Raw genomic sequence first — 20,735 nt, forward strand, 5'->3', positions numbered from 1 at the left:
TACGTAACGTCAAAACGGACACATTTTCCAAAGGCCATTTTATATATAAATTTATTAAATTAGCTAATTTGTTACGACGATAAATATTTCCATTTTGCATTTTTTTGCTTCAAATATATTACTATTTGTGGATGTTCTACTTTATTTACTTCAGTTTGGTAGCCGACACAGAAAGGGGCGTCTTTTTATACAATCATTTCTTGTTTGTTTTTAACCCCCGACGACATAAGGAGGAGTTGTAAGTATTTGTGTCTGTGTATTTATAGATACACGTCACACATGTCTGTCTGTGACCATCATAGCAACCATACCCAGTGGTAAAAATACTGAGAATAGCGGGAGAAACCGACGTTCGTACGAATTGATGAAAGGATTCGCAGTAAACACTTAACTGGAAGCACCGCAACAAATTTACCTTGTCATAAAGGACAGCATAAACAAGACTACGTTAACGGCGACTATGAGTATGTCAGAGGCCTTGTTGTGTTTTATTAGAGGTATTGTGAGAATTAATTATTTTTAGGGTTCTGTACAAAAAATAAATAAACCCTTATAGGATAGGATAATAATTAATTCGCGAAAAATTGGATAAATGGTGTTAGAGGTTTATTACAAAACATTTACTATGGATTACAGGAATACCTATAATTCCGGCTCTACACTATCGTGGGATCTTAGACAGATCACGCGAATGCACAAACATTACGTAATTTTATAAGTGCTTTTATTTACGGCAATGAAAAAACCAACGATGTAAAAAAGTGGTTTACTTCATATCTAACAAACAGGAAACAATTTGTTGAAATTGAACATTATAATTACAACACAAACATAATCGAAAACGTCCGTTCTGACTGTGTGCCGATGAACTCCTCGATCCCCCAAGGAAGCGTGCTCGGATGTCTTCTATTTCTTTTATACATCAACGACCTCCCAAAAATAATAAAAGAACATTGTGTCTTGTTCGCCGACGACATCTCAATCCTAACATCAACAACTAGAAATAATGGGAACCTTCATAAACACCTAACAGAAATCCTTACAAAGACGACAGACTGGTTGAGTGATCACAATCTGGAAGTTAACTACTCCAAAACCAAATTAATGGTCTTCCACCCACACCAAAAAACACCATTAAACTTAGAATTTAAGTTCAATGGGATAGACTTGGAAGTAGTAAACACATTCACTCTGTTGGGAATGGAGATAGACAGGCACGTAAACTGGAAACAACACATTCAAAAACTGTGTGCGAAATTATCCAAGTTTGCATATGCTCTCAGAGAGATAAAAAAAACTACAGACATAGAAACAGCACTTACCACCTACTATGCTTACGCCTACTCATGGCTTAGCTATGGCACGATTCTATGGGGAAACAGTACCGACTGGGCTAGTGCTTTTACGCTACAAAAAAGACTGGTTCGAAATATAGCTAATATTAAACAAAAGGATAGTTGTAAACCTCACTTCCAAAAACTAAAAATCCTAACCTTACCGTGTATATACATTTTAGAAATATGTAAATTCGTCCGAAAACATCCATACTTTTTTGTAAAAAGAAAAGATATACCCACAAAATACACATCTCGACATCAAAACAGATTACAACTTCCCATATCACGCCTTCGACTTCATTCGACGAGCCCTCTAGTAATGTCTATAAAATTATATAATAAACTTCCAGAAACCATAAGAGACATAGAAAGCTATGCAGTTTTTTTAAAACATGTTAAAGAATTTTTGAACAACAAGTGCTACTATTCTATAAAGGAATACTTAGATGACAATGATAAATATTTTAAAAAATAAGACCTATTACTTAATTGAACACACACACATTTAAAAAAAATCTATTATGCATAATAAATTAATTAGTTAATTATTAATAATATAATTTAATATATCAAAATATATTCAATATCTTAATAATTATAATTTAAATATTTGACATAAAACTAATACCCCTATAATAAAAAAACAGAAATCTATCAATAAAATTAATAAAGCACGCATATATATGATTAGTTTTTATAACATAATGGCCCTTCTCTCATTGCAGCGCCCGTCAGGGCCCTTAATTGGTTCTAATTCTATGAAAACACCTGTATTACATTAAGGACGCAATAAATGATTTGATTTGATTTGATTTGATCCGTCAAAGTTCGGTGAACTGTTCCGCGATAGTGTGGAGCCGGCATAAGAGTTATATAAATTGTACGTCATCTGTATGTAGCCTCTTCACACGAGTTCAACTCGCACTTGACCGATTTTTTTTTGTACAACGTACATCTCAGTCAATGTAATGTCAAGGTATCAGACGCTATCGCGTAAGTAGTTACTTCATCATTACATAAAGTAACATAGTATAAAACAAAGTCGCTTACCGCTGGCTGTATGTTCCTATGTATACTTAGATCTTTAAAATTATAAGCAACGGATTTCGATGCGGACTTTTTAATTAGGTAGAGATTTAAGAGGAAGGTTGATATGTATATAACATGCATAATGTTGCACCCGTGCGAAGCTTGGACGTGTCGCCATTAGATTAATAATTTAGGTCTTGATCGTCCTGTTTTATAAGTATTACCTATAGTAAGGATTTATTGAATATAAAATATTGTAACAGTGTTATGGAGAATTCAGGTTTTTATTGGATACATCAATAATATAAGTTTAAGATTGCGATTAGTTATCATTATACATAACTTTTATTTCTTAATCTTTAATAATTTAATTTTTTGTAGCCACTTCTGTGCAAAGCAATTGCTACTTACCGATCTAAATTAAGTAATATAATTCGTCTAATCTCGACTTAAAAAGAAGAAGAATACTTTTAAATTACGTTGTGTTTAAAAACCGATTAATAAAATAGAGCTGTAATTATATTTTAGCTTCCTATTCACAAAAGTTAATAGCATACATTAATTTAAATGAAGTTTTGTGTCAATATGTTAATATCAAACATTGTGCGATATCAACAAACATTAATTATTTATTAATGTGCTTAATCTTGTTTGAATAAGAGGGCTAAAATATAATTACTCATATAATATAATCTTTTTTAGGGTTTCATATAATGAAAATCAAAATCATTATAGGATCGTATGTCTGTCGGTCCATCCGTTTGTCACAGACCAAATCAGGTGAAATTTTGGTAAGATGATATAAATGACCCAATTACAGGTCAGAGTAAAATAGGAAATTTAAAAAAGTTTTGAGAACTTTAATGTGTTTTATAATGTGTAGTAAAAGGGCAAAATAAGCAGTTTCGATGTTATTCATGAAAAAAAGATGAATATTAGTAAATAAATCGATAAATATTGGATTTATGGCGTTAACGGATTTAAATGTGCACGCTATTGTCTTTCTGCTTAATTCGAGTAAAGCTGGAAAATAATTGTCAAAATATAGTTGATGGCTTGTAGACTACAAACAAGCCATCAACTATATTTTTGTAGATTACAGTCACATATTTTGTTTTTTACTAAACGTGTTTCACGCGACTTCAACTCACATTTGTCCGGATTTTTATTATTATTTTATAAACACCACATAAATTTAAATATTTTTTGTTCTTTTCATTTAAACATGTACCGTTTGGTGCAGCAGTTAAATTGATAAAATTAAACTTTACGCAACAGTTCTGTTTGTCCTCAACTTGAGTCTGAGTGGCAGTCCACCAAGCAGGCCCTGCACGACGTTGGACCTAGGGTTGACCTTCGGGATCCGTTTCGTGTTCTCTGCCGGCTCCACTGAGAACCGCTGAAGCACTGTCGCCAGCCCTGCCAGAGACTGCATTTGGCCCAAGCGAGCTCCTGTCAAACAGACGTTAATAAGATTATTTCTTGATAGAAATGACCTTAAAAAACACTACTATTCTCAAAAAAATCTTTAACTGAATGTAGCTAAATGCTATCATTTAGCAGAAAATGTTAAAATGGTAATTAGAATGTAACATTCAATTTATTTTGAGTCCAGTCGTTGTGTTTAAATGTAAAAAATCCATACGATCTAATATTCAATGACTGGCTCGATGATTAAGTTAAAAGTATACTGATATCATATCAACGATAAGAACATAAGTACTTTGGCCATGACCTTGAAACACACTGGGGTCAACAAGATACAAAAACTGCCTATTTTTTACAACAAAAAATGACTATTTTTTATTATCTGTCATCAATATAAATATGTCAATATATTAATGACCAAAGACATCTTTTTTTTTGTATAATGTCCAATTAATTACATGTTAACATGGGTTAGATTTCAAATTGTATTTAAGTTTTGTATGTTTTATTTTGCATGTTTGACAATTTTATTAAATAAATAAATAATTAATTTAAAATAACTAATTACATCATTCATTATTAATATAGTAAAATTAATTTTATAAAAGTACCATTATTTTAATTAATTACCTATAAATAACTATTATTTATCTTTTACACATGTTACTCTGTCACTGAGAATATAAACCTTTTCGTGTTCCTATATACTATATCGAGCTATTTATGTTTTTACTACTTTATCTTTATCATTTTTAGACATGCATTTTATAGAAGTAGATTTTAGAATTTTAGAAATAGTTTTGTTGCTAAGTAGTTGTTATAATAACTATTGTTGCTCGATAATCCTTAGTTCGTTTTGTAGGTAAAGTAAGTCAATATACCAGTTAAAAATATGTTAATAATAAAAAATATTATTAAGCCCTGTTATTTGAATAATATTCTTCGATAAATGTTATTTTGTTTACTCACCTATGCACATTCTAGGTCCTTCTCCAAAAGGCATGTAGGTATAGGGATATCTATTCTTCACTTCTTCAGGTAGAAACCTTTCCGGCCTAAACTCGCTGGGGTTATCATAGTACTTTTCGTCGTTATGTATGGCTTGAATGGGTATGATTATTTTAACACCTGCATCGATATTAATTTCCAGTTCAGGTATGATGCAAGGTCTGGTGCACTCCCTGGTAACAACACCAAGGGAAGGAAACATCCTCATTGCCTCTTTAAAAGCCATATCTAACAAAGACATTTTGGCCACAGCATCATAACACAATTTATTATCGTATTCAGATAGGACTTCATCGATTTCTTGTTGAATTCTTTTCTGAACGTCTTGATTGAAAGCTAATTGATGTAACGTGTAGCTTGTGGCGGACGAAGATGTTTCAAAACCAGCTGCGAAAAATATAAATACCTGCGCTGCCATGCATGCCAGTGTCATCTCCATGTCGACTATAACTGGCGATCCATCTGGATTCCGCTTTTCTATAGATTCTGCTGTAAACTTTCCTTTAGCTTCTAGCTCTAACAAAAGATCAATAAAATCATTTCGGCCAGAAGGCTTGCCTTTTCTTTGTTTTCGTACATTTTTAACAATCTCTGTTGCGATTTTTTCAATCTTAGGATTAAGTACTGGGAAGAAACCCCTTACTAACGGTACAGCTTCCCAAATAGCAAACCTCATTACATCCGCAGTGGTTCGTGTAAAAATTAACTTTCCAAAATCTCTAAAGAGTGATTTTTCATCATTAATAGTATCCATTTCAATCCCAAAACCACATGCTCCAATAAATTCTGTAGTAAATCTGGCCATCATTTCCCGAATGTCACAGTCGCCACCTTGTGCGACAATGTTATCGCCCAATGATTGAAGTTTCTGCGCACATTTGACTATAAGCGGGTACATATTCTTCAATTTAGCTGTGGTAAACGCCGGCGTCAGTCTCTGGCGTAGAAGTCTCCAGTTGTCTCCATCAGCATGGAAAGTATTTAACAATACTCGATCAACTTTCGGATTTCTAGACATGCCTCGAAAATAAAAATTTGTAAAATCCGTGCTAAGAATCCTTTTCACTATATCGGGATCCCTAATGATGAGTTCCGGAGTACTCCATCTGTAGTAGCCCACAACTTTTTCATTTGGATATTTGTTGTACAGCTCTTGTGACACGTCGGTGATACTTTTGAAACCAAACGTATTTTGGAAATGGGTTCCAAAAGGCGCCACAGGTAGTCCATGTTTGACGTTTCTCTTAAGCCAGTAATCGTAATTTCGGGTGGCATATAAAAATAATGCAGTACCAGCTACAATGAGGAGAATAACAAACATAGTGATATGATAGTGCAGTTATCTCACGGCTAACAAGGTATACGCGCGCAGGGTGCCCGGCGGCTGACGGAATACTGTTACATATAACGTGTGTTTATTGGATGTTTTCTTGAATGTCAATCGCTTACTTGTTCTCTCCAAGTCTTAGATCAATAAAATATAAGATACGTAATAAGTAATTAGATATCATCACATCACAACTGTATCAGAATGGTAATAAGAAATTGTTTTGTTTGAATAGACTTGTTCTATCATTCGTTCAGTACATATCATGTATTATTTTATTGTTGTCCCGATAAATATGATATCCAATCTAACAATATAATAAAACTGTTTCACAATGAAGTGTTTTTATTTCGTCTGAGTAGCTAGAATAATAGCACTATTATGTTGACTTTATTTTTCACTAGCTGGGATTTGGGTTAAAAATACCCTATGTGTTATTCCAGATTATAAGAATATATAATCCGTCCAGTAGATTTTGTATGAAAGAATAACAAACATACATCCTCACAAACTTTCGCATCTATAATATATTAAATAGTAGGATTAGTAGTATTACTGCCTAGATTCATTTATTCAGCTAGATGTATGTACGCAAGACTAGACAGTTATAATAACATGTGCTAATAAAAATAAATTGCATTTGACGTTGACTAGTATCTGCGTGGACGCAATGTAGACTTCGGACTTTGGAATCGGGACTTCGATAGTTGTTTACAAACTAGACGGACCGGTTTTACACTTGTTATATTTCATCACAAACTGGTTTGCCTACTGTTATTCTTACTTTTGACTACATTAATAAAATGATTACTAATATTACAAGTTTAGTACCATGTCTAATTATAATTATAGTCATAGCTCCAAACGGGTTAGATTAATTGATTACATTTTTAGGGTTACGTACCTAAAAAGTTAAAAACTGAACCCTTATAATATAATGAACGTGCAACATACGATCGACAATCTTTGTTTTATTTCCAGGCAATCTAAAATATGGTTATCTTTCTTATCTATGCCTATTCCTTAGCATAAAGAGAAGTGTCGGAATGTATTCCGTTTGTGTGTTGTATTATAGCCATTTGCCGTTAGGTTTAATCAAGTTAAAGCTAACTAAGGTCTCGTACTAGAAACAGAATACTATGTTTATCGAGACGAGATGTTGACTTCAGGAGAATCTATTCTGTGATCCGTCCTTCCGTAATATTCTAGGTCCCAAGCTGAAATCGCAGTCCTAGAGACCCACCGTCCTGATCATCCTTAGTCTGAATTTCTAAACCAGCTAACAGATTCTGAGGTTGCTTACTTGACAATACGACAGGTTTATGCCCGTGCAAAAACGATTACGACTAGTTTACGTTAGGGTGCATTTAGATAGGGTGGCTGCCTCTGTATCTCGGGCGCAATGTGTGGGTGTCATCTGCCTATCATCTCTTGCGCCCGTACAGAGGCAGACTTGGGTGCCCTGTGGCACCCAGGATTTTGTTGTGTGTGTCCTATGCGTGTTGTGACCGGTGATGCCCGCTCCCCCCGTCAGCTTTCTGACTGGTGTGCGGAATGGGCTTGATGGTCCGCGCCACGCTCGCGTGGCGTAAGGGGCGGGTGGTTAGCACTTGTGCTTGCTGCCCGCCCAGGTCGGGCCGAAAGGCCGGCCGGGGGGGCGTCGCGGTGAAATGCCTAGCGACCCCGTGACGTCCCCCATAACGGCAGCGTGAAAACGCCCCAGGGGTTTAGTGGGTAGGCTGGGCCGACTAGCGGCCCAGGAGTCCCACACTCAGTGCGTAACAAGCATTCCCCTGGGTAAACAAAAAAAAAGGTGCATTTAGATGGTCATCCATTAATTCGATTTATTCCTAGTCTTTTATCTTTAATCTTATATTGAATGGCTTAGTCTTAAGTTTAATACCCACATACTCAAAACAAGAAAACGGTTTCGAACCTAATTTCTAGCCTAGATTTATTTTAACTGATAAGATGGTAACCTAGTTAGAAGTTTTGGGCCACCGAAACTTGAAAGCAAAATCTTGAACTGTAGAAAGTTGTGTTTGAGAGAAATGTATTCCATTATCGTTACGAGTACTAATAGGAGCTGAAGTATACTTGGGTACCGACAACAAAATATTTAGGAATCCTGATTGCATTACCACATTGCTGCTCCCATGGCATTGAGCTGTGGTGTAGTAATAGTAATCGGATTGCCAGAGTGAAGTCGCGCTGGGTGCAGGCTACTTCTAACTGATCAATTTGCACAAATAGGCAGTCACCAGTGCGGCTGCGTAAGTAGTGTCTCGATGGAGGCAGACCTAGATACGGCTGGGTTGGACATCCTGTCTAAACGTGGATATCCTGTGACTGAAATGATGTAATTAACTCCGAATTTGTACTAAACAACAAAATATGTCCAGTAAACTTTGCATTATTAAGTTGCACAACTATATTTGATTTGAGTACAGTATTTGTATGAATAAACACATTAAAATCCAAACTTTAACATACATTATTTCAACTAAAGCCTCTTTTGGGTCTCCAGCCTGAAAATATAATCGTGTAAAAATACAGGTCAGTGATCTCTAAGAATGGTTACTTTTATTTTCCCTTTCCCTCATACCTAATAGAGGCTATTCATTTCGTCACGTTCTGGTGACATGATCCGTTGTCTTATCACCGGGTAATTAATGTCCGAAAATCTATCAGGAGTTTCATTAGGCGTGTTCTTCTGATCAATTTGGTGTTGTGTGTTGAATACTAAGTGTTGGATGTGAGCTAACTATCATCTCATGCGATCCAATTTAGAACCTAAACTCAGTATCAGCAGCGCAAATTAATACTAATACGCCTAATTTCAATTCAAGATTTGAATCGTTCTATGGAAGGTAGACTATAAATAAATCCTTTTGAAAGGCAAGTAATCTTTATTCTTATCAAGTGTGTTAATGCTGACAATGGAGTCAGTTTATTTTGCAAATAAATGATAAGGATATGACTTTAAGACTTTTAAGACTACCTACAGCTAAGACAAGTGTGGCAAATTGTCGTATACGCATATGAATTATGATGCTGACCATCAATGTTCAAGAATATTGAAAAACCTCAGACTGAATATTGTAAAAGTCAGTAAAAAATTTTGCTGCATTCAAGGAATACTAATGATAGAAATAGGTAGGTGCTTTTTAAAATATTTTTTTGAATATGAAAAAAAGTAAGAGCTTACGTAAATGTACCATTATTAGTACCCATTCAAATGAATTCTTATTTCATTCAGAATTCTCACTTGATTTTTCCTCTTGGTGCGCAAATTAAATTTTGCGCAGAGTGACGCCATCTACAAATTTGCTTAGGAACTACAAAAGCTTAGAGCACAAGAAGAACATTAGCAGAAAGACAACCCGAACAGTGACTTCGAAATTCCCCACATTCTTTTATGGCGCTTCAGTTTACTGCCGGCTCCACATTATCGCGGAAAAGTACGCCGAACTGTGATGGATTCGGCATACAATGTTAACTATACAATGTTCATGAATTCGTGTGGGCGCTCGACGAAAGTATGGAGTCTGCGTAAGAGCCATGCCCCATTGCTCATTCGCCGTCCGTCGACAGACAACGCAGAATAACAAATTTATATGAATTTCGACGTACGACAACGCGCGTCGTTATCAAAACCTGTAGAAAACAACGGAGCAACATATGGACATGGCTCTAATGGCTCCTCCACACCACGGGCGAAGTCAAACAGATGCCGACACGAATGAACGTATATCGCGTACGTGAGCTATTTTTACATGACAATCAGCAATGCAAATCGAAACTGCCAAACTATACCGAGAGTGAAGATGAAAGATTTTTTCTTTTCTTAGATTTTCAAAAAAACTGAGTTGATCTCCACTGATAAAACACTACTGAACCCAATGTTTGTAGATTTGCCAATCACCGCTATACAAAATAACACCTGCTCAGAAAGAATCATATTTCATGTTTAGATGTAAAAGTACTTACGTAATTGAAGTCAAATTGAAGTCCGGAAAATTTGTGTGAAATCCCCTTGGGAATATTATAAATTATCGCTGAATACAAACTTCATTTCTACAGGTCCAAACACAATTCTGTCGTTAACGAAATGTAATGAAAGCGAAGAGCATTATTTTTTATTTACAATTAATATTGGCAAAAAAAATTATTCTACTTTTAAAATAATGAAATAATATATATATGAGGTCAGCGCATGGAATTAGTAGCGAAGTACGTACTAAATCCGTGAGTCAGCGTTCATATATTTTTTCTTTATTTTAAAAGTAGTAAAAAAAATGCTTCTGCCAGTCTGCATTGTAAATACTTCTTTTGAAACAAGAATGAGTGCGGAAGAAACCGGGAAAACGCGCAGATGAGAGAGAGCTGTCAAGAGTTTTTTGTGAAATCCCATTAATTTATCTGACCATATCATTTGCCCTCCTCTCTTCCCAAACAGATATCTTATTTACAGTCGCAAAGATAACAAGAGCAGAATTTATCTCACCCTTCTGTACCTGGAGGCTGGTTGTAATCTCCGGTGTAGGGCCGCCATCACGTTGTCGATATCCGATCAGTACTATTGTACCTACTACGTTTGTAGTTTGTACTACTGAAAATTGATATTCCTCCTCGACATTATTTAATTTGATTTTTAGTAAAAAATCATTTTGAAGTGGGGTAAGAATACGTTGAAAATGCATCGGTAAAATTACAATAATAAATAAAGCGTATTTGAACCATTGTTTTCAATTTAATTCTAGTATAATAATAATCTCATACAGTTTTCAAAAGCCTTTGCTTATTACCGCGTTGGTTAGTTATTTCAGTAACGGACTACTAGTACATTTGTAGTAACACAACTATAACATAGAGTTGTGTTTTACGAAAACCATTATAAATTTTTTGTTGTTCATATTATGACATATACAGATAAAGATAATAATGGTGCTTGGTTACAGCTGGTGAACATCAGCCGCAAGTCGCAATAAGAGATAGTTTTGAGTATCTAATTTTTAGACGTCATATTTTTTATGTTTGTTGGGTTCAATTTTTTTTTTGTTATTTAAGATTTTTATGCCATATATTAAAATAGCCGGACCTATACATAATCAAGATGATACCCAAAGATTATTGAGTTCGAATGGTAAAAGGTTATCGGTAAAATCTTTACTATGTTTTTTCAAACTATAGAACTGTAATATGTCTGTAATATAACAGGAGCAAGTCTTCTAAAAAGTTGGTCTTTTTTAACAGCTGGCAATTAGTTTTTATCGTAATTCTCAAATTAACGGTATCAAATCTCAAATCTAAAAATCTTGATCATATTCGGACACACTTTTGTACATTATCCAAGGGCCCACGAAAAGCTGGATTACTTTTGTTAGAATTCCCTTTTTGCTCTTTCAATAAGCTAGTACGATGTTACTTTTATCCGATTAGTTTCCCAAGAAATTTGTATTAAGAACCTACCTCCCTTTCTCCACTCAAGGTTTCCGCTCATGCAAAAAAATCCCGTCATTTCAATACTCGAAACGTTGTAAAATCTCAAGAGTCCTCGGAAAATCGGAACGAAAAATATTTATTTCTCACGTAACTTTTGTATGTTTTCGTAATATTTTATGTAAAAGAAAATCGTAAAGCAATATCATAAAGTACTTACCTAGTCGTTTATTGTTTGATGATTTTTACAAGCTTTATTTAACTTGCAATGTATGTTCGGGTGGTATCTTATAACTCAATTTTGTTGAAGATATCTTCGACACAGACTTTCATTAGGTGATAAAAATTACTTTTAATCACGTTTATGTACTTTTTAGTTTATAAATTATGGATTACCTCTTCATCAGCGTTCAAAACAAAAACAAATGTTGTTTGCGAGTTATTTTCAGAAGACAGCTGATGAAAACGAAATCAATCGATTTGATGGTTTAAATCATTGTGCTACGAGTATTTCGAGACGTGTTTGAAATCGACTAACACCAGTAGATACGTCAATCAATCGAATGATTTAGTTTATTTGTGTTTATTCACAGGCCTTAGTGTGGTTTCTATTTTTACTAAATGTTGACGTGAACTTAACACAGATTTCCTACTTCAGCATACGGCAAAAGATATAAATAGATAATCGAATATTTGATTGGGTCATTAGCTTTGTTCATACTAAATATCATCGCAATCGGTCAAGCGGCTTTTCCGTGACACGTAAAACAGACTTTCGCATATCTTTTAATTAATATGAATTAGCTTGGCTTACGTCCATGTGGTACATTTACCATATTTTATTGCAATAAAGATATTTAATCTTAAATCTCGAACGAATATTATACTTATTCGCGTATATATTATAGGTATTCGCGGAGATTGATAATGAGCTCTTAAATAAATGCTTGCAAAATATCTTATTTACAAAATATTTTGGAAATATCCTGATAGTATTTATTGTATTCCGATAGTAATTCTTGGATCTGTGTATCCCACAGACAAAATAAATATATGTGGGGTGCATAAGGGTAAATACGTGGCATAATGTATGACGTGAATCAATTTATTTTGATATTACATTTTCAATGGTGTGAGTGCATACTATCATTATAATAAATAAAATGCCATGGGGTCCAATGTTTAATGGCTAAAGCAATCTGAATACTTTCAGATGAGACAGAAAGATATTTCAATCGGAAAATGGCTTTTAAAATACTGCATATAAAAGTTCCTCGTATTTTGCGTTCGTCGAACCCATGTTACGTGGGAAAAACACGTGCCTATTTATATTTTATGTGCAATAAGCAATAACTCTGAGCACACGGTACATTTTGTGATAGCATACGACGTACTGAGACATATGTGCGTATGGGAAATATTATGAAAAAATGTTTTGGTTTCGACCAATAATTATGACTCTATGGTTTCTGTCGGACACTACCTAGTATAGATCAATGAACACTCAATGTCCAGTGGTGTACCTAGCGATCTGACACTGTGCCTAGGGCAAGCATATTTTTTTGTAATGTATGAAAACTTGCATTAGAATACACATCACCTTTATCATAATGCATTTTATGTTTAAACTTTTGCTATTCTCTTTTTAAATAATAATAATCGAAATAGCGCTCCTTGTATGTAAAAAAAGGACACACTAAACACAAAAATATTTTCCGTTTTACGCCGTAATTTACTTTAAATATGTAATTATAATATTGTATCTTCAATAGGTTAACATTACGAGACTGACTACGAGACAAAAACTTGTTAAATAATTCTTTTGTCTCGTAGTGAATTAAACAAATACCATTGATGGTTCCCCAAAAATAGAGCGCGCCCTACGGCTTCTGTAGAAAAAGGCCAACCACAAAGCTCCGCAGGCAAAATACACTAACATCGGAATCAGTTATATTATATGATACGCGAATATATAAATATTCGCTATTGAGATCGCGGACGACCACAAAGAGATTATCTTTGTCTCCCACACAACAGTTATTGAGCCCCGATGGGGATAAGATTACACATTTCGTAAACGCACAGAAAAGGTTTGCTTTAGCCTGGAATTCGACTATATTCTACCTTCGGATGATGTACATACAAGTACCGTGCAAACGCAACGCTATCTCAAAACGCCGGCAAATATCCCAACTAATATTATAAATACGAAAGTAAGTTTGTTTGTTACCTCTTCACGTATTATTTACTGGACCGATTGTTATGAAATTTGGTACATGGGTAGAAAATAACCTGAAATAATACATAGGGTACTTTTCATCCCGAAATTCCTATGGGAGCGAAGCCCCGGGGTGCAGCTAGTTGTAAATAAATTAAATATTACATTAGAGATAGTACTACAGATTTATAAAAATGGAACAGACTCACGTGAAAAATAGGTAATGAATGCACCTACTAATTTCACGGAATGTATAAAGACGGAAGAAAAGATGGAAAGAGAAATAAGTAAAGGAAAAACTAGAAATACACAGTTGTCGAAGGAAAGTACATTAAAAACATGGGTATTAATTAGTAAGGTTGTCCATTGAAAAAGTTTATTTCTAATCTGTCTGGTGCGTACCGCGGTAGTGCATGTATTGTTTTTCTAGGGACATCAAAGATAATAAAATTAACTATAAACATGAATATTATACATTTATTTACATATAAACATTATGTATATTTACATCTTACAAACTATGAAATATTATTACCTCAGTAACACGTTCGATGTCTGTGATATTTATTTATATTGGTTCTTTAATATCAATTGCTTTTACATAGCTGTAAAGGGCAACACGGAGGTGAAAGGTACTTAACTGGATACATTTTAGTAGAAAAAGTTTGATAAAAATCATCAATATTGTTAGAGCTATATTGGATAAATACATACAAATAACCTATACACATATTGCTTACTCAATAGTAAGTACTCGTATAGGATGTGGTCATATAAGTATTTAGATAGATTTGATGTTTATTACAATGCAATACGTCTTTTATCTGGTTTATATGAATGGTACAACAGATGTAAACAAATGAAATACATCTAAACAAATTTGTCTTTGATAAAAAGCTATTTACAATAACATCTCTCAATGAAAGACTTGTGATGAAATAATCTAAAGCAATTAATAACACAAAGAAAGCAATTAATTTATTTTTAATTTACACAACATCGTATTGTAACAAAATTCATCAAATATTCAGCATTCAATTTTAATTTACAGATTTAAATATTCAACATTCAAATATAAACAGTCTTTGGCAGTGCCAATTTAATTATAATCTCAGTTAATGTTGAACAGTAATATTTACAGCTATCTAGGTATATTTTGTAAAAAAAACTTCTATTCTATTTATAATTTAATTTTATTATTAATAAGTTCGGAAAAAATAATAGTGGACTTTGGATCTTATTATGTTTGTGTTATATACGACCGTTCATAAGGTCATAGAACTAGCTGAGAACCTTACGAAATTAACTATATAATATTTCCCTGGTGATAGGAATGGATATGGTTTATACGGAAAATATCCTTCAACTGGATGCAAAAATAAAGCATGTGTTATGCATATAAGTACCATATATACACGCAAAATGAAATCCTATGGTGAAATATCGAATTCTGGCACATGTGTTTGCCCATTGGATTTAATTTTATAGAACCTACGTGATAACGACCGTATCCGAAAAAACTGGCAAACGGTTGTGGATCTAGAATCGAGGACAGCGTCAGAGGAGTTTGCGATATGTAGTATGTATGTCGGTTAAATCTGGTACAGTCAACAGTACATCAATCTACCCAAATTAATTGTAAACTCGCCGTTATTACCGCGCCGTAGAGATTCATGTAGGTATGTAACTTGATGTGCTGTTGACTGTACCTAGAAAAACTTATTACTTCGAATTGTTAGTTCAAGAATTTATCTGTAGGCGTAGTTTTTTTTAAATATATTTTTGAACAGGCATAAAAACAACATTGATAGATTTAACCTGACATACTGCACTATAATCATACCAATCTCAGTGTGCAGACAAATTATTACATTTCTTTCACTTTGTTATTATTGAAATAATTATTTGCAAGGGAAAAAAATGTGATTCAATTCAAAGACTATGATAAAAAATAACGGGTTATACAGACTATAATAAAAAAGTCCCAAGCTTTAATTTTTAACTTTTGTAATCGTTAAACTTATATTTTCACATAATTTTTACATATTAAAAACAATGTCCTCTACCGCGTCTGTCTGTTCGTGATAAACTCGAAAATAACTGTATATGTATACTATATTCATACTGTTTTCACCACTAGATAGTGATTCCTGAGAAAGGTTTAGGTAAATAATTTATTATGATTTACCCACTCGAAGTCGGGACGGTCCACTAATTGAAATAAAATTCCCGGAACATTTTGATCAAAATATTTATGAAATTTTATTAAGAGAAGTTTCCTTTCAGAATATATTTTTGGACGGACGTCGGTCACGTTTCGTGAAGATTTTGTATGCCTTCTGCTTCGTAATTCGTTCACAAATAAATCTATACGAGGTAAAGGCCCTATTTCACTGGCTGCTGATAGAGTATCTGATAGCTTATACGTAACATACTCGTATCGAACAAGTAGCGTATAAAATGTATTTCATAAGTGTTGAATAGTGCTAACTGACAAATAATTTTAGGCAGATTTATCTTGCAGTTGGTCAATCTGACAGAAAACAATACAACAATTTATCAGATAGTGGTGAAACAGGCTGTGGAGCCCGGAAAATATATAGAATATGGCAAGATATAATATTATCATAACTAAACATTTATAAAAACTATAAGTGAGCTATGTATGTACATTGGAGATATTAAAGGAAAATAATTATGTGGGATCTTTGAGTCATCATATAATAAATAAATTGGATCATTTGGCATATGGTGACAAGAAAAAAAACTTTTGATAAAATTAGAAGTCAATAAATGATAAGATTAGAGGCAATAGACTGACTAGACTGATTGGTGTGAACATGTTACGAGGAGAATTGATCAACTAAAACATTTTGAAATTCAAGGTTGATGGATGTATGGAGAGAGAAAAACCGAATAAAAGTTGGATGGTGTGTTAGGGACGATATGATATTAGAAACGGACTTTAACATGAGAGCTAATAGAACATTGTGGGAGAAGACAAGAAGAATGGGAAAAGGCAGGGCAGATGATGATGATTAATGATTGTAAATAAATAAATAAATTAATTAATTAATAAGATATAAGGGAAATAATTCAATTAAAGTGCGTGCGGACGGAGAGAGCTCGTACGGGCGGGTTGGTGATCCTCATGGTGGGCGGCCCTGGGCTGTTATTGACCGCCAGCAGCCCATTGCGGCGGAATGAGGAGCAGGAGGAGCAGGTGGGGGCCCGATGGATGCGGCTCACGCAGCTGCTGGTCGTGCCCCGGCGCGAGATGCCGTTCACGCCCACCATTTCTGGAGATAAACATGTTGGGTTGATTCGGATATTAAAGCTGGCTAATTGAACAGAAGAATTAGGGATTATAAATAAAATATTATTGTAAAGTGTAAATGTGAAATTTTGGATGAGAGGGTAATGATTTTAAATTACTAAATCACGCGAAATCTATGGATTTCGATGAAATTTCGTTTTTTTATTAGTTCACACGAGCGTTTTTACGAGTATGGAACAGAAGGGTTCCGCATTAATATGGCCACTTATCCGAAATTCTGGGACAACAGCTAGTTTCAGCTCTCTAAATCTTTGGTCCCTTTTCAATATCATTAATTTTCTTCCCACCATTCCAACCAAAGTACTTTTCTCTTACTTTTCACATCTACTGCAGAATTTTATGTTTTCTAAGTATCTAAAAAAATAGTTTTGTTAGCCTCTGGGCTACACACACTTAAGAAATACCAGGAAATAAAGCTTATTTGATGTTATAAAAAATATTCCTTTGATCATTTCACCGTGATGTACGGAACGGGGTATGTTCATGACATGTTGGGTAGGAAGTTTGGCATGTTTGACAATTGGTCAAAGTTAGACGGAAATTAATGAAGGCGGGAGTGCTGCTGTGTCTGTCTAATTTGTGTGATTTATAATTTTGATTTTGATATTATTCGTCGTTCGTTCCATTGCATTTACACCATATTGTAAATCGTATTTTTGGTTCATGTTTTTAATGATTCCGTTGAAATAATTAATGACTTCGTCGGCACTAAAGCCTTTATACTACGTTTGTAATTTACTGAGCATGGACGATTAAAATTTTGCATTCTGGATATCCCTTTATGCTTCTTATATCGGGTATATAATTTATTTTAATCAAAATAATTAATAATTCGTACACACGGAGCAGCCAGCGTACGGGCTGCACTGATAAACATGATATATTCGTATTAAACACAAAATAAGCGCAGTATAAATAGCCCGCGCCTAAACAAATAAAATGCTCATTCATAAACATTTTCACAGCCCTTGGAAGATTAACACCAGACAGAAATTATTCACACAAAATTTCCGACATAAAACAATGAGATGAAATATTTTTGCTACCGAAGGTTAGAAAAGTTTCTCTAACGTAGTTTTCTAATAAGTACGAAAAGGTATTTATTGTTAAGTTTGTTTGGTTAAACTTGTAGCTCTTACCCATGGACAATTTTTTTGTTGTTGTGAAACATGTAATGTGTCCATTCATCATGATAGACGCTTCCGCAGATTTTATTTACTTTGAACATTTTATTTACTTTATAGATTTAACAACAAAAATAATCAATCGGTTTAATTTATTAGTTGCAGAAAACCAGAAAACTAATAAAATGGATAGTCTGACTGAAGATTGCGAGTAGGTACAGCTACAGCTACAGTAGGTACATTAAACTGAAGGCAAGCGATATAATATGCCGAGATTCATTGAGGAATCTCCTGACTTATCTTCCCACGTGCCACATGCCACGAATGATGCATATAAAACTAAAAATAAATCACACACTTGTTATTGAAAGATCTAGAAAAGTTCACTTTTATTCCGAAAGTATCTTTGCGTGTGAACCCTTTTAATCGTTAGTAATAAATCACTAGTCAGCATTATTTCCTGTTAACCCTTTTTGTATGAATAAATTTTCTCCAGTGAGAAAGAAATGTTGTGGAAAGCAGAGTAATAAAATTCCATTTCGTGGCAGTGTTCTGCGAGTGATCTGAATTGTTTAGTGTAGGATCTTTAATAAATTCGGCAGAATTTTTTGCCGAATTTATTAAAGATGATGCTTATAATTTGGTTTTTTTTTTTAAATAGAAATAAGACCATGATTTTTAAAGCATCAGGTGTCTAATAGACAACCCGGTGTGGTGTATATTCAGAAATTCTGAAGTCGGTTCAAATTTTACCAGTATCATAATCTCCCTTTCGTATAGGATTCCCTTTAGTATACAAGTATACATATTATTATAATCATTTAGTAACTTATTAATTACTCGATGTCACGGAAGACCTTCATGGTTTTGTTTGAAATAAAATTTGTGAAATTTTACATTTTACCTTCCCTAAGTGAAACACGAAACGTCTCTCATATATGCAATTTTTAAAATTAATAATATTGAACCTAATAATAATAATATTACTTCACCCCTTCGTCCTAAGTTTTTTAGAAAACTTATTTAGTTATTATATTGGTTTTAAAAACATAGAAAACTCGAATTTAACTGGATTTTTACAATAAGAGTGATTCATAGTTGTATAATTTTGAACACAGCTTAATAGTGATTTCAAAGAAAAGTTAACAACATTACTGTCCCAAATCCTCGCGTGATTGATAAGACAAAATAACACAAAGTCAAGGTTCGAGTTAACCAAAAAGTCGCCTTTAGTAGACATGATTGATATCATTCCTCGAGGGGTAATCCACGATGACATCCATTTTACTATGCATAACCCCGAACATCCCTGTCCGGACATTATGCCCGAAATTGGATCCTTTCGACAATTTAATGATATGCGGAATAAAATTTATAGAGTAATATTGGACTATGGGGTGTTGAACTTTTTAATTTTGACACAGACTGTTATTTTATGGCTTTAGGTACCTCCTCAACATTCATCTAATTAAACTGAATTGTTCTAGCTAACAAATGACAGTGTACAAGCAAACTTTGTTTTTTTTTCATAAGTATTGATTAAGCAGATTGAAACAGTTTGGGATTGGAGTTATTTACGCAAATCATAACCTAATATTTCAACTTGAAGAGGAGAGAAAATTGAAGATGACTGATGGACATACTTCCGGGGACAATGGTAAAATTTCGTACTCTGAATTTTATGCAAAGTAATGTCTGAACAAAGAAAACTTAAATTAACAGCAGAATTATTGCATTTATTTTAACGTTGTTAGTCATGTATACATACATATAATATATACATACATATAATAATAATTCTTAAGAAACAACATTTTCAGTTATATAAAAAGAAATAAAAAAGTTGTATTGTACTCTTTGGCTTCGAGAAAGTCAGTATTTGATTCAAACAAAACCTTCAAAGAAAGTCTAGTGCCATACACGTCGTAATATCTCAATTCAAATATATCGTTATATCGACGGGTATCCTAACATCAAAAGATGTCCATCATTACGTGATTTTATTCAGGTGTCTACCAGCTACGACCATTAAAAGGCAAAAAAATGTATCGAAGAAATATAACAATTGGCAAACGCTCCTTTGTAATTTGGGAATTTGTCGGCATTTTTATAAAAATGTATTTCAGTATTAATACAAATAAGCTTAGCCATTCTCGGTTTTGTGCTCAGTTTTCCTATATGGTACTTACATTTTTCTTGGCAGAAAATATTGAATATAATTTATATGTCACAAGTGTGCAAAATTTCAGAAGATTGGTTAAGTAGATGGAGCGTGAAGAGGTAACAAACAAACTTACTTTCGCATTTATAATACTAGTTAGGATTATTAACTTGATGCCCCAAAAATATTATTTGCAGCAGCAAGCTATTAATTATATTGGTAATACCTTTGGATACCTCCCGCCTACAGTACATAATGAAAATAATTTTATTACTCAAAAACGGCACCCTAAACAAAACAACATCATCTATACATATAGTTACG

General features: G+C 33.8%; 2 protein-coding genes across 2 annotated transcripts in view; both read right to left on the reverse strand.

Moving 5' to 3' along the window:
• Window positions 1–2,631: 2,631 nt before the first annotated feature.
• Window positions 2,632–6,232, reverse strand: LOC128671223 (cytochrome P450 6B7-like). The gene is made up of 2 exons (XM_053747543.2): window positions 4,764–6,232; window positions 2,632–3,818 (listed from the first exon to the last, which is right to left on the reverse strand). Exons 1-2 carry the CDS (start codon window positions 6,121–6,123, stop codon window positions 3,634–3,636), a joined length of 1,545 nt encoding a protein of 514 aa, XP_053603518.1. The 5' UTR covers window positions 6,124–6,232; the 3' UTR covers window positions 2,632–3,633.
• Window positions 6,233–14,950: 8,718 nt separating this feature from the next.
• LOC128671495 (RYamide receptor-like) overlaps window positions 14,951–20,735 on the reverse strand; it is a 38,784-nt gene continuing 32,999 nt past the window's right edge. The window contains exon 7 of the mRNA XM_053747983.1: window positions 14,951–17,088. Within this exon, the coding sequence (XP_053603958.1) occupies window positions 16,886–17,088 (203 nt within the window). The 3' untranslated portion in view covers window positions 14,951–16,885. The remainder of the gene's footprint in view (window positions 17,089–20,735) is intronic.

The sequence above is a fragment of the Plodia interpunctella genome, chromosome 7, assembly GCF_027563975.2.
Source record: "Plodia interpunctella isolate USDA-ARS_2022_Savannah chromosome 7, ilPloInte3.2, whole genome shotgun sequence".
NCBI lineage: Eukaryota > Metazoa > Arthropoda > Insecta > Lepidoptera > Pyralidae > Plodia > Plodia interpunctella.